Consider the following 14850-nt stretch of genomic DNA (forward strand, 5'->3'; position numbering starts at 1 on the left):
GCCAGAAAGAGAGAAAAGAGAGACAGACAAAGGAGAGAGAGAAGGGAGAGAGAACAAGAAACAGGCAGAGGCAGAGAGAGGACTGATAGATGGAAAAGAGAGATGAGAGAGATGGGGAGACAGAGAGACAAAGGAGAGAGAGAAGCCAGAGGGAAGAGAAGAAAGAGACAGAACAGGGAACCGATGGAGAGAGGAGAGAGATGGAAAAGAATGATGGACAAGACAAACCTGTGGAGAGAGAGAGAGGGGGGGGGGTTAAGAGAAAAAAGATGAAGAGAGCAAGAGATAGAGGGGAGAGATAGAGACTGTCTTGTTTTGTAAACACTGTGTGCGGACGGAGCCATCTTTCCACATTAGACACCAGAACGGTGTGTGGCTCGGCCCTGGAAATGTCCTAACCACGTTCCTGCGTCACTACATGCAATAACACTGATGACTGCCGTTATCAAAACCAACACAAACAGTTCGACAGCATCCCCCTCCATCAACACAGCAGACACACACGCAGACACACACACACACACACACACACACACACACACACACACACACTAGAGATTCTCTGCACAATACAGTGAGACAACCAGGGGCAGAGAGAAGGAACGGAAGAGACTCTCCACCCCACCATGATCAAGACGGGGATATTTTAAACGCATATATTCCACTAGTAGGAAACACAGTGGGAATAGTAATCAGCTTTGTGTATTTAATGTTGATATCGAGCTCTGCATAATCTTCTGATGTGTTTTGCTTTAATTATCCAGACGGTTCTCCTCTTATGAACTTTGTGTTATCAAAAACAGAAAAATAATGAAATAATAATAAAAAAAAAATCTATCAGCACCTTTGGGCTTACTTGGGTTTATTGTTTGTGTCGATTGCACAGTCATAAGTCGTCTAATCGTTAATCCATTCACCATGTGCTATCCTGCAACATGCGTGTATGTCATGCGCATATGCCGACAGAGAACTCAGTAACACTTTGGCAACAATCGCCGCCGTCACCGACTCTTGTCCACCCCCGCACGGCGGCGACCAAAGACATCAGCTCTGTTGTACACAAATGGGCAAATCGCTCCACTCATCTTCCACATCTTGGGCTCTGCATTCCCTCAGATTAATCCAACCAAGCCACCAGCCCAGAGCCCTGTTTACATATCCGTGCCACTGAAAATCGCAGCCCTGCCTTTTGGAAAATGTTAGAAGCCTTTGGAATGGTCTTTCCACGGAACCGTGCACCCCATAATAATAACTAAGTCCGCGATGACGGCGTGATTCGTTTGAGGGGATGAGAGCAAGTCCTTTTTAAGCCATTCTTTTGTTTTGGAAGACGACAACAGAGCTCTCTACTCAAAAAGCTGCTACCCATATCCAGTGCTTCCATGGGAAAACGACATATCCTTCACGCTGCACTGCCCATCCAAACCTGGCGGCCCCAAGAGAGGTCATTCGCGGCCGGGCAGTTAAGCTCACTGGAAGGGTCCCGAGCCGAAGCTCTTGTCCCATTGGGAGCACTGAAGTTCCAGCTGGTCGAGTAGTTTGTCCACAGAGTCCTCCTTGTTCTCCAGCTTCAGGTAGCGGCGGGCAGCGCCAAGGTCCAGTCGGGGCCAGCTGCGGTGCCGCTGCTCCTCGATCGAGGCGAGCTCCAAGGCCTCGTCTTCCGTCCCTAGCATCATGTTCACACGTACCTCCGAGCCCGTTTCCCTCGGGACACGTCTGGGCGAGCCGTCGTCGTCGCCGTTGTCGGCAGTGGCATCCATCCGTACGGTGACCTCGTGGCGCGTTCTGCGGGGGTTAGTCCTGTAGCTCAGGCTCTGTGAGCGTCTGGGGGGCACAGACGCAGCGGTCACCTCGCAGTCCTCCCCCCCCAGCGTGGACATGGACGAGGCCGTCAGGCAGTTGCTAAGCTTGTGAGGCGGCGTGTCCGCGCGGTGACGCTGGAATTCCCCCGACGAAGCCCGGCACAGGCGAGTGTCCGCATATGTGTCCGCACGGGCCTCGTCCCCGTCCGCCTGGCTGGAGTTGCAGGAGTTGGAGGAGAGCGTGGGGATGGATGGGGTGGAGGCGGACTCCTGGTGGTGCAACACCTCCGTCTTCAGCGTGGATCTTTGCCGCTTGGCGGTGCTCTCCGACGGCCGCCGGTGATGGTGTTGAGGGTCGTTGGTGTTGCCGTTAAAGGAGTCCCCGTCGCCCTCCATGGCAGTCTTAACGTGCAAAAGGGGCTCGGAGCTGGTGAGCTCCTGCAGGCAGAGGATGTTGAGGTGGGCGGCGGGCAGGCTGCTGACCCACTGGTAGTGGCGCGCGGTCAGCGAGCTGACGGCCAGCTCGGCGAGGTCGGCTGAGGGCACGGCGGCCGACACAGAGCAGATGACGCTGCGCATCTGCGCCAGCAGCATCTGCGTCTCGCGGTCGCGGTTCTCGTACAGCACGGTGTTGGCGCAGATCAGGATGAACAGCCCCACGCCCATGATGACGGGGCCCAGGAGCTTCATGCGCTCGCTGTGGAGCCCCGCTGTCGACAGCAGACCCTTCGCGCCCAGCCCCCAGCCGGTCGGCGACCCGTGAGCGTCTCCGCCCGGCAGGCCCCCTGAGCGGTGCGTCCGGTAGGGCCAGTACCCGGCCACGGCCAGCGCCGTTCCCACCACCACCACCACCACGCCCAGGACCAGGAAGGCGCCCGGCAGGGACTTGATGCGCAGCTTGCCCCGGATCACACCTTCCTTCTTCTTCCGCGAGCGGAGGCGGAAGCGAGGCAGGCGTTGGCGCGAGGGCGTGGCGGGCGCCTGGGCCGCGGGGTTCGCCGTCGCCGTCGGTGTTGTCGCCGTCGGTGTCGTCGACGTCGGTGTCTGGGTCTTCATGGCACGTGGTTGTGGTCAGACCCGAGCACGATGCTGCAGGAAGACGAAGAGACGGATCAAAGGACTCTTCTTGACTTAACTTTTAAGGCACAGCCCTTGATTTTTCTAAAAGGCTGTTGATATTTGATAACCACCAATTAAATTAGATTTTAAATTAGATTAGATTGAAAGGACAGCAAGAGGAACGTGCAGAGAATTTCAGTGAATTCAACGAAAAGGGTAATAGATTTCTATCTATCTTTAGGGACTGCACCTTTCAGAACCCCTTATCCTCTAAAAAACAAAACAATTATCCAGAAACTTTGTTTGGAATATAAACAGCACTCAAAACAGCCTAGCCTTTGTAGAAATACCTTCAGATGGAGTTTATTTAATCAAAGCATAGATGCTAATGGTCCCTTGCGGTTATTTTTGGACCGGGCCAAAGCGTTCTCAGACTGCTTGTCATAATAGCTTCTATTAATACTCAATAAAATCGCATCTGTCTCTTCATAGATCATTTCACAAATCATCCCCCGCTTCAACTCTGCAACTGCCTCATAGCTGTCATGTTAACGGCGGACTCTGACGTTTGAGGGGAGGATGAGACGAACCCTAGGACACGCTTACTCACAGCAAAGGCAGCTGCCTGCGGAGCAACCCTGTGGCAGTAAACAGTCAAGGCGATTCAAGAGGAGACGTGGGAAAAACAGGCTATAAACTCTTCAATTAATGTTGTGAAAACATTTGTGCAAACACTTCTTTTCAAAAATGCAGCCCTGCTTAGGAGAGAACACATCAAAGAACACAAACAACCTGTAAAGAGCTCTTTCCCCCACCACCCCCTGCCCCTCACACTCCTTCACCAGCTATTAGCTGTTCTCGGTTCTTTTTCACTGACTCAGACTAGAGCCCGGGGACTTTGATTGTAGCCAAGAGACAAACAGCGAGACAAACATCACCGCTGGGCCTTGGACTTAGGAGATCTTGGCACGAGACAGGGAGCTCCATCTCTTTCACAATTTGGTAAATATTCATAGACATGTGGAAGAACGCCAGTTTCTCCAGCTTGAGCTAATTTAAGCAATTCCGATTCTGATGGTCTATTCCCAGTCAGATGCTCTTGGTCGGTTTGCCACAACAGAACTGTGAACATTCCACAGAACCTCAAACATTCCAACTGCTACTCTTAACAAGTATATTTTATGTGTCATTGCCAGCTCATTAAGAATTAAATGCAATTTCAAAGGACTAGTCCTGTCCAGCAGATTTCTCATATAAGTATATGAAGCCTTCGTTAAACTTATGCATAAATGTACACTACAAAATAATGTAGCCTACGGGAATGATGGAGGTTTGCTTCTTGTGGGTAAAAAAGCAGCACAAGAATAAGACAGATGCATTTTGTGTTTTGGGAAATAGACAACAAGCATGATGACTACGAATCCCACTTGTGGAGAACTGACTGTCAGCTGGTCTGGGACAAAGTTAAACACTTAACACTTAGGATGGGTTCCTTACAAACTGTCAAAATGCAGTAGACTTGTTTCGTTACATTATGAAGGAGGAACGTAAACACAGTTTAGTCATACACAGACTATTTCTAGGCTAATTGTGACACATGCCTATTCCTCACTTCTGGCTTGTTACATGTTTATCCTCTTAAAGGCAATGTATAAATAGAAGGATGAGGTGAAAACAAACCAATAGGAAACAGGAACTCTGGATTTTACCAAAGTGTATGTACATATTTGTTCCTCTAAAAAGGATATTGAGGGTTGAGGGTTGTTTTCCAGATCCAATTAAAATGGGTCCTTTACATTTACATGCTTACATGCTTCAAACAATACGATCAATTCTTAAGGAAAGAGATAGGCTAAAACACAAATGGAAGGCCTATGTGTTTCAAGCAACAATCTATAAACTGCAAACAGCCATCCCCATACTAATTTTACATAGGTATATACATTCCATTCTGCTCACGTGACTAGCTTTTTTGTTGTTTTGTTTACTGTTATAAGTTATTTTTCAGAGGAAATCGTGCAAACAGTACAGTTGGAGCTGCCCCGTGTAAAGCTTGGCGTCGCATGGTATATTCCCTCCGAGTTCTGGCGAGCTCGACAAAGCCAGAAAACGGTGCACGATAACCACCGCATTCCCGCGTCTCACCCGGTATGTCATCACTGATAACCAGATAGGCTTAGATAACTAATAATCTTCACTTGTCTGTGCTGGATGGCTCCAATAACATACCTGCATTTACGCATGTCTAATAACGCATCCTTCCTGAATGATCCAAAAATGAATCCTAACCTGTTAACATGTGTTGATTAACGGAATATTCGAGCTAAAACAATAGTGTATTTCTAGCTAACTAAGATGCAACCACAATTGTTGCTTTTTGCAAAGAAAGATACGAGAGATTTCCTCAGTTATTTCCTAGGTAAACTTGACATTATTTAATATATTAGCCTATCAGTCTCGCCCACACCATTGATGAATTATTGTTGTGAATATTATTTGCCTAACAAATAGGCTACGTTGACCATTATTGCGGTCAGTCATCTTGCTTTCGGCCTATTCTGTATCAAAGCCTGTAATAATTAGACTTAGCCATAAACTTATAGTTTGAACATTTAATCAAATTAACGTCCTTGTGATTATCACCTTTCAAACCAACACAGGTCATTCGTCAGTGTCAAGGATGGTAATGATTTTGCCAAGTTTTCACCCTTCTGTCGGTCCTTCAAAGGCAACTATGTAGTATTCCTCATCAACAGTCTGTTTTCAATGACATTAAATGATACCTCAATTAGTGTTTAAAGTTACTTGCCTTCGTAACGGTGCTGGGTTTTGCTCCGGTCTTCATGGTCTCCGCGCGCTGGTAATGAGGACCTCTCCTCTAATGAGACCACGCATGATATCCGCTCTTACGGCCGTGTTGGCAGTTGGACCTCTAGTTTGGCAGTGTATCCAAAACGGAGTTTGAACCATAATTCAGAAAAAGCCACTAGCATGCTTCAATCCCTTATTGATCTAAAGTAAATGTCAGCATTCATTAATGGTGTTTAAGACAAAGCCTCTCGTACTTGAAAAAACTGACATCGATGCATTGTCAGGAGTCACAGGACTTCACTAGATACGCTCCCGCCCAACCTAATGTAGCGAGCTAGGACCTCCTCTCCCTACCATGTAATGAAAGAATGCTAGCGCCTCCCTCATTTTTGACATTAATTTCCATTAATTCCGCAAACGATGGAAATTAAATTTTACCGTGGTTGCTTTTTAGGGTAGGCTACGCAAGTTACTTGCTTCTAGCGCAGGCTAAATGCGCGAAGCCTGGAATACATAGCCTATATTTGAACAATCATCTTTGAGTTATTAAAATAATTCACTAAGGGAGAAAGAGAAATAACTCAGTCATTCTCGAGAAATTGAGAATTCAAATCAAGCCATATCGCCCATCAATTGGAAATATTTTAAAATCCTCAATGACACTTTGAAGGTGAAATTTCTAAAAACATATTGACACGTCTCTCAAATGGCTCCTTCACCCATATTCAAGACAATATTTAAAATGGTTAAACTCACCCTGGGCCAACCTATAGTTATATAATGAAACTGTTGAGGTTTATGAAAACTCCGTGTCAACCTAACTTTACTAAAGCATCCCTCAACATCGGAGCCTCCCTACCTGTTTGATGGCATCATTCTGACCTGTATATTATGAATTTAGCGACGCCATGTGGCCTATGTTCTTCACTACGCGTGTCAAACTTTCAGTTACAAAGTACCAATGAATCTTTATAATTTTTTTTTAAAAAAAACCCAAATAAACACAATGTTTCAAACACATCAGGCATTTTTTAATAATTGTCTTAAAGTAATTGGTAAAAGATTTTTATTCCACCGAGGCGGAATGTAACATAATAAAACACCACTCCCAAATAAGATCCTTAACACTGTATGCGTCAAATACGCAGCACAGAGATTAAGACTCCAAGACGACCATTGCTGGGCATGTCCCCTTTTTTAAAAAAAAAATCCCTGCCATATCATACCAAATTGACTTATTGAATATTTTACAAACACTTTGATTGAGAGACAATACTACTGGGGAGAAGACATCATTTTAATGATACAAAAAGGGGAAATAAAACTTGGGTGAGGCATGTACTGTTACTGAGTGTGTGCGCGTGCGTGTCAGTGTGTGTGTTGACACAGGCAGTGCCCGAGCCCATCTTCCTACGACTATTTACCAAAAAATAAAAATAAAAAGTAAAAGGGGTCTGGGTCAAGGGTAAAGGGTCACAAAGGGGTCGGAGGTCAGGTTCAGGATTGGGATCGTGATCGGGACCTCGAGCGGGAACGGGATTTTGAGCGGGACTCGGAGCGAGATCTGGCCTTTGCCGGGGAGGGAGACGGGGATTTGGACTTGGACTTCGCCCGAGCGTTGGCGGCCAGCGGCGAGCGGGAGTGCGATCTGGAGCGAGATCGGGAGCGAGAGCGTGACCTTGAGCGAGAGCCTCTCGCCGCCGTCGCCCCCGCCGCCGGTCTTGCCTCTTCGTCGTCGCTCTTGGGCGCGTCGCGGCCCTTCGAGTCGGATTTCCTGGAGCGCTCCTTGTCGGCGGATCGGGATCGTGACCGAGAGGCGGAGCGCTGTCTGGAGCGGGAGCGGGAACGCGAGCGGGAGCGCGAACGGGACCGGGACTTGTCCTTGCGGCCCTTCTTGCCCTCCTTCCTGCCGTGCTTGCTCTTGGGGCTGCGGCTACGGCTACCTCGGCTGCCCCGGCTTCTGCTCCGGCTGCGGCTCTTGCTGCGGCTGCGCGCCTCGTCCCGGCCTCGACCCTTGTGGGCGCCATTGCTACGCTCCTCTTCCTCGTGACGGCCCTTGGCCTTGCCCTTCTTGCTGACCGAGCGACTGCGGGAGCGAGAGGCTTGTCTAGTGGAGGAGAAAAAGAAAGAACCATGACATAAAACTGGTTGTAGATAATTCATAAGGGAATGGCTGCATTACACTCTGTGGTTTCTACACAGACACTAATCTTCTGTTACGCAAAAATAGGAAGCTATAAAGGTTCTCTTGTTGTTAATCAGCTCATTATTGGTACACCTGCCGGGGGTCTTCACGCTGCATATTTAGTCTAATTTATTTTGGAAATTTTCTTAAATACATTAATTTTCTGATTGCCATTAAAATTAACCAAATGAAACTGAGTTTTATCTTACAGGCCTGTTTAGCATTCAGCCCGATACAGTAACAAGCCTGCAATCAATACATATCTGAAGGAGTACTCATAAATGTACAATGCATTTCTTAAGGACTAGGATTTAACTCCGACTCAGGACGCCTTACTCTTTTCAGAACCTAGATTTCCATAACAAAGTTAGTGTGAAATCTGCTTGTGAGTGCCATGGAGTTAGGTTCAAGTTTCAACAGATTCTTTAGCCTAAAAATGTTCCCAATCAAGACCATTATGAATAAACTTCAATCAATGTGATGGATGGATATAAAGAGCATCTTAAGGGTGAAGGGGAGATCTCCTGTAGCAGATGTTTTGAGATTTAGTCGACCATTCCCAATACATTTAGCTCAATTCTGTACAATGCAGTGGGCTACTGTTAGATTTAGTCAACCACTGGCCAACATATTTAGCCCAATTGTGCACACTGCGGACCGGTGTGGCGAGCTCCAGTTGGTCTTGTTAATAAGTATGCCGTCAGTGTTGTCAGTGGAGACGGGTTGATTGGCATGCTGGGCATGAGCAGTGGGACACAGGCTGCAGGAGGGGAGAGGCTAATCACTCAGACAGACTGGGCAGCACGTGGCCGTGGTCCTGCATGAAGATCAACGGCTGGTCTGGAGGGACAGGCGGCAGCCAGCCAACCGACCAGACCAGTCCAGCCAGTCTGTGTTTTTGAGTTCTTGTTTTTTGGATGCCTCTATGAATTTACATATTCAGTCATTCTTTCAATCTAGTGCATTTGCAGCGTCTGCTACCCAGAGAGCTGTAGTATTAATACTTAATATGGATTAATACCCAAGATTTTGTTTTGCATGATAAGATTATGTTAACGCAATAACCATTTTATTTGGGGGGGGGGGGGGGCTACACTCTAGCTCTCCAACTCTACACACCATATGCATCACCACCTGGATAGACTGGATGAAGTCAGATTTCATGAAGCAATGATGTGACATTATATCATATTTATGAACATATTAGTAATTAAAGAAACACCAAAAAGAGACCCTCTTGCACGTTGATCAGAAAGTGCTTACCGGGAGCGGGAACGACTGCGGCTGCTACTGTCACTGTGGCTACGGCTCTTCCGTGACCTCCTGCTTCTGGAGCGAGACCTACACACACACACACACAACAGGTAAATTAAAGCCTTTGTCTCAAACATTTCCCCATGCCCTGAAACCTGTCTGCAACAGTTCTCCGTAGATAAGGACGTTAATGTTTGTATTCAGTAAAAAAAAAAAAAAAAAAAAAAAAAAAAAAAAAAAAAACAGAAGATCCCTGCAACTTCAACAACAGGAAGAAGAAATCAAGTTCAACTGATCCTTAAAGAGACAATATGCCTTCCTGTCACAGGACACAAACTGTCAAACATTTTGGGAAAAACACAAATAAACACACACACGCCCATCCTCACCTGGAGCGGCTCTGGCTGCGGGAGTAGGAGCGGCGACTGCGGCGAGCCCCAGGCCTGTCCTCGATGAGTCGGATCTTGCGGCCGTTCACCATGGTGCCGTCCAGCTTCTCTAGAGCCCGCTTCATGTCGGCGTACAGACGGAACTCGATCACTCCCTCATTCCGTCGGCCGCGGTTCGTGTCGGCATATGTCACCTCACCTGCCTGCCGCATGTAATCCTGCACCGAGCGACACACATGGGTAAGTGACTGCACTCAGAAACTCACGAGTTTTAAAGATACAGTACTACACCAAAAACACAGGTGTTTAAAGCCATGAAGTCCTGTAGTGTGTAGCGCATATAAGAATTAGAACAGTTCTTGTATAGCTACTGTGTAATCCTGCACTGTTAATCCACAAGAGTGTCATGTGGGAGGAAAACAGTTTCTTCCCCCACAGGACCACTGGAGATAACAAGCATAAAGCACTCTGGCATGTGTTACATAGAGCTTTGAATTGTTTGTGTAGTTTGCCATACATGTTTTGAGAGCAGAGTGAAACCAGCTTTCAACAAACCAGCAAAGTTATCTGACCAGTATGTCAAGGGTATTTCATATAGGGTGTGTTCGAAACGGGAGACAGCTGCCTACTGCCCCCCTCCCTACATAGAGAGCCGTCTCACTAGACATGACTTCGGATTAAATGCATCTTTTAAAAATGAGCGTAGCACTCTAGAATCTTTGGTTAACACTACGGTATGACGTTAGCAAAGGCCTGACGTTAAACTAAATTAGCTTACGTAAGCTAGCAGGCTAACGGTATAAATTAGTTTTACGGCCGGCAGATATATCAGACCAGACGCTATTAATGGTTTATTTCTAATCTGTAATCTACAAATCTAAGCAAAATAAGGTCACACAAATGACATTTTAAACAAATTCAGCAGCCATTACCGATGTCATCCGCCATGTTTGTTTACCTTTCACAGACGTTTCAGACGTTGCCGCAAGGGATTATGGGTAGGAGGGAGCATGAAGTGTGCATCGATGCTGCCTTCAAAAATGACCGTTATTTGGGAATTCTAAGATATCTTAAAAGGCAGCAGAATTTGTTTTTTTGGTTTCGAACCGCACTTGCTGCCTTGCTCCCCAGTTAGATATCTTAAAAGGCAGCAACTTTACCCGTTTCGAACACACCCATAATGTAGTGAATACTGGACCAAATTCTATCAATGTATGTACAAAACCGAATGCCAATAATTTGATTCAAAATACACTTGCCCAGTTCAGCAATATGTGCCAGAGCTTTTAATAGTTTTACTAGGTTAAGCCTAAAATAAAAATGATGTATGGCTTAATAACCTAGTAAAAACTATATTTTATTATAATGGCTTCTTACCACTTGTCCTGTGTCTGTATTCTTGTTCGGATTAGTTATTAATTTGCAATAATTGAATGATAAATTAAAATTTTCAAGCAATTTCAAACTTTGACAGTGTTGTCCATCAATATTACTGTCTGAATACCCAACACAATTACACAAATGAATGATTCATACATCACACTGCAGCATGCTCCCACCCAAACTATCTCCGTGTCCCTCCACACACACACACACACACACTCCGTACCTTCAGGTCCTGCCAGCTGCAGCGACTGGAGAGGTTCTCTACAATCAGCCGGTAGTCGGTGCGGACCGGAGGTCCATACCGGTCCCTCCCTCCCCTGCCATACCAGTTGCCTTCAAGGTGACAAGGACAACAGGCATTAGGGTTGGAGACCAGCAGATCATATCAAGAGTCACTTGATATGACACACACACACACACACACACACAAACAAACACAAACACTCCAGACTACACAGAGTCAAATATCTGAAAGGAAAACTGAGAAATCAACAAAGGAAAATGGTTTCTGAAGGATTTCATTCAAAAGGAATTTACAAAATAAAAATAACAAACCTTGAAGCAATTAGGAAGGAGGCAGGTTTTACAATACAAAACAAATATTCATGTTGTTTTAGAAGAAAACTGCACAGTTATCTACTACATTATTTTGCATTTACCATCCTATATGCTCTACTGTAATATGCTGACTCAAAAGAAAATGTCAAAAGGGCAATTACTTCAAGCCACAAACTGCTGACTTAAGTAAATCCAAATACTTAAGTACAGTTCTCTTCTATCAAATCTAATCAAATCTCACTTTATAAATAATAAAAAAAGAAACTAAAAAGAGAAGGAAAAAAAAAAAAAGTACCACAAATAAAAATCCAAAACAATACAAATAAATATATATGTACAAATATATATATTTCAGGCACCTAAAAGAGCTCAACCCACATCTGTCTAAACCCATGGCATCCTCACCACCCGGCCTAACGGGGCAAAGCAGTCTTCACAATGGCTCCCATATTTGGTCTGCCCAGGGGCCCACTTTGGTCAAAGAGCCACACTCTTGGAAAGGGGGGACACCATGGCCAGCAATAGGGGGGCTTGCAGTCAGACTCTTTCAATTAAAACATTGAGGTTCTTTGTTAAATTTCTAGCTTTATTATTTGCACAAGTCAGTTTATAATATATATATATATAAATATAGAGAAAGATATCAAATTAAGATATAGATATGTATTGTATAGATAGAAACAAGAAACAAAAATTTAAAAAAGAAGAATGCCTGAATTATGGTTAGATTAAGATATCATATATTTATATAACATAGGCAGAAATTACTGCAACACGTTTGATCATTCAAAATGTTTAAACTGCATTTAAATATGTTTTGCTTTTAATCAACTCCATTCTCCTCATTGTCCTGTGAATTAATTACGAGCCTTGCAAAAGCCTTTTACAACCCTCAATTCACAATGAGGCTTCTCAGTTTGCTATTGGTGACTCCAGTGTGCGTAGTTATCTCTCTCAGGTTACTAGTCTGTGTCTGGTCAACATCTACATTCCAAGTCCAAAGTGAGACCAGCTAGGACATTGTGTACCAATGGCCATGTTCTACAATCAAAAGCAGGAGGAGCAGTTGAGTCTGTGACATATGACCAAGCATCATAAAATTGTACATGTGGCCAAGAAATCTCTGCCTCTCTCCCATATTTTTTACCTTATTCATGGGCTACAAAATGTATGAAACATTCACAGCCCATAGGAATTGAATAATTCTTATATGTGCTTATATAATCTTTCCACTATTGCAGGATAAGAAACTTAAGTCTTGGATATTTTTATGACAAAATAAGAATTTAAGTCCATTGTGAGTCCAACTAGGCTACCACTAATGGTCCACTTTATTTTGGAGGGGGGGAAAAAATCCATCTTCATGTTCATAGTCAGTTATATGTCTAATCAATGGAGTATGGAGTGGATAGAATGTATTTGCATAATAATCAGTTACAATTTTAACATATCTAAATTAATCCTACCAGAGTTCTGACTTGCATATTCTGGTCATATCTCTATAGGAGAATTAATCGCACATGTCGCCACCAATGACAAACGAGAGGGCATGCAAGTGCTGATGGAGGATACTAGTACCCAAAAATTAGAGCCCAATTACTAATCCCAAATCTTAAAACGGTCTTGCAGGGCACTTACTTCTCCCAGAGCCGCCACCACCACCGCCGCCGCCGCCGCCGCCGCCACCACCACCACCAGAACCATAACTGCCATCACGACGAGGTCCTTTGGTGTGCTCTACGATAACCCTCTCGCCACAGAGGTCCTTCCCGTTCAGGTCGTACACAGCATCGTCTGCATCTCTCGGGTCATCAAACTCAACAAACCCATACCTTCATAGGTATAAAGAGAAAATCGCTTTAGGGCTGGTGGTTGATCAATTCTGAGCAATGAACAACATTGTTATGTATGCTTCCAATCATTCTAGAGAACTGTGCAAAGTCAAATGGACAGCGGGGCTATGAGTTTAATGAACAAACTTACATAATGTAACGTTAATCATTTCAGGCTAACTAAGTCATTATAGAAGTTCGTGAGACGTTTCTGGATAGGAACATTTAACTCCAAATACAAAAACAAATCAGTGGTATCGATGACTTTTAAAGACTTTAAGTGAAACAGGTGAGTTTGATTCGATAAGTAATTCTACACAGGCTATGATTAGTGTTTGTAGAATGTACTGTGTGCAATTATACCCTTTACCAAAAGTCATTTCAATATGTTATTACTGATAGCATAAATGAGGCATTCAATTAAACCATGGATAACTACACTTGCAAGAGCAATGGCGTCGTAACGTTACACGTATGTGATCAGTGGCGCTTTCTGGTGGTTGCAGATGGCAGGCTACCGGCTGCTACATGCTAGACAACTAGCTAGCATGCTAACTACACGCGGCGATCACAAAATCAGCAGACTACAGGCTACATTGCTATGTAGCAGAATTTCGAATAATAGTAATTAACAAATACAGTGCGCAGTTACTTATACACTAAACTTAACTATATCGAACGGGTAGATTCGTGATAAATAGTTACATTTCGATGGCCTAGGTAACGTTAACTAAACCTAGCTAGCACAGCTAAGTGAGTCGTTAGCTAATATTAGCTAGATACAGTCGGTGTTCATTGGTCAGGACAAAGGCCAAGGTGTGTTAAAGTACATTCAATTAACTAAGATGATGCGTTGGAAAGTCTATGTAAGAACAGTTTTACGGTCAAGGGCACATTTACCCCCAATATGTATGATTCGCAATCTCTGTTCTACTCAAATCGTTGGGCCTGTAATCGCCGCCACAATTTATGTTAACGTTAGCTGTTAGCATAAGTAACGTTAACCGATTGTCAGAAAACGCTTCTTCCTTTTGTGAACTTACCCATTTTTCAAATCGACCTCCAGTATTTTTCCATAACCTTTGAAAAACTTCTCCACGTCTTTCTCTCTTGCGCGATAGCTCAGCCTGCCTATGTAGATCCTAGACATTTCCGCGGCTCTGTGTATGCGTTGTGTTTCACTTGTTCAAAACACACTCAAAAATGGTAGATGGGCGGAGCAAGATACTTCATGACGACCGACTTCCTGGAACCAGGATCGCACGCACGAGGAGAGGGGTCACAAATCCCCTTTATGCAAACCAGAGGAGGCGACTGTTCCAATGCCTACCTCAATATTTCATAAAATATATAAAGTATTGTCCCTCTGGGGTAAGGGACATTGATTTTGGGCACGCTGTAGTTCTCAAACCCTTCCGACCAATCGAGAAAAAATTGGACATTTTTGGACTTTCTATCTCGGAGAAAATCAACTTTATTTTAGGTGTGCAATTTTGGTCCCTGTACCAAAGATTCTAGAGCTCCGCACCGACGCACCGGCGTCACGCAATCCAATTTTCGATATGTAGGCCTAG

General features: G+C 44.7%; 2 protein-coding genes across 2 annotated transcripts; both read right to left on the bottom strand.

The window, feature by feature from the left end:
* Nucleotides 1-845: 845 nt before the first annotated feature.
* tmem200b (transmembrane protein 200B) lies at nt 846-5958 on the bottom strand. The gene is made up of 2 exons (XM_042077816.1): nt 5671-5958; nt 846-2891 (listed from the first exon to the last, which is right to left on the bottom strand). The coding sequence occupies exon 2, from the start codon at nt 2856-2858 to the stop codon at nt 1470-1472; it is 1389 nt and encodes a 462-aa protein (XP_041933750.1). The 5' UTR covers nt 2859-2891; nt 5671-5958; the 3' UTR covers nt 846-1469.
* Nucleotides 5959-6681: 723 nt separating this feature from the next.
* Nucleotides 6682-14544, bottom strand: srsf4 (serine and arginine rich splicing factor 4). The gene is made up of 6 exons (XM_042077817.1): nt 14320-14544; nt 13083-13276; nt 11110-11219; nt 9501-9718; nt 9121-9198; nt 6682-7779 (listed from the first exon to the last, which is right to left on the bottom strand). Exons 1-6 carry the CDS (start codon nt 14424-14426, stop codon nt 7170-7172), a joined length of 1317 nt encoding a protein of 438 aa, XP_041933751.1. The 5' UTR covers nt 14427-14544; the 3' UTR covers nt 6682-7169.
* Between the last annotated feature and the right edge of the window lie 306 nt (nt 14545-14850).

The sequence above is a fragment of the Alosa sapidissima genome, chromosome 21 (genome assembly GCF_018492685.1).
Source record: "Alosa sapidissima isolate fAloSap1 chromosome 21, fAloSap1.pri, whole genome shotgun sequence".
Taxonomy (NCBI): domain Eukaryota; kingdom Metazoa; phylum Chordata; class Actinopteri; order Clupeiformes; family Clupeidae; genus Alosa; species Alosa sapidissima.

Coding starts and splice junctions, on each gene's coding strand:
- tmem200b (XM_042077816.1), bottom strand. CDS start 2,858: ATGAAGACCCAGACACCGACGTCGACGACACCGACGGCGACAACACCG.
- srsf4 (XM_042077817.1), bottom strand. CDS start 14,426: ATGTCTAGGATCTACATAGGCAGGCTGAGCTATCGCGCAAGAGAGAAA. Junction 9,719..11,109: donor GCAGCTGGCAGGACCTGAAG/GTACGGAGTGTG, acceptor CGCTCGGTGCAG/GATTACATGCGGCAGGCAGG. Junction 7,780..9,120: donor CGCAGTCGTTCCCGCTCCCG/GTAAGCACTTTC, acceptor CTCCTCCACTAG/ACAAGCCTCTCGCTCCCGCA.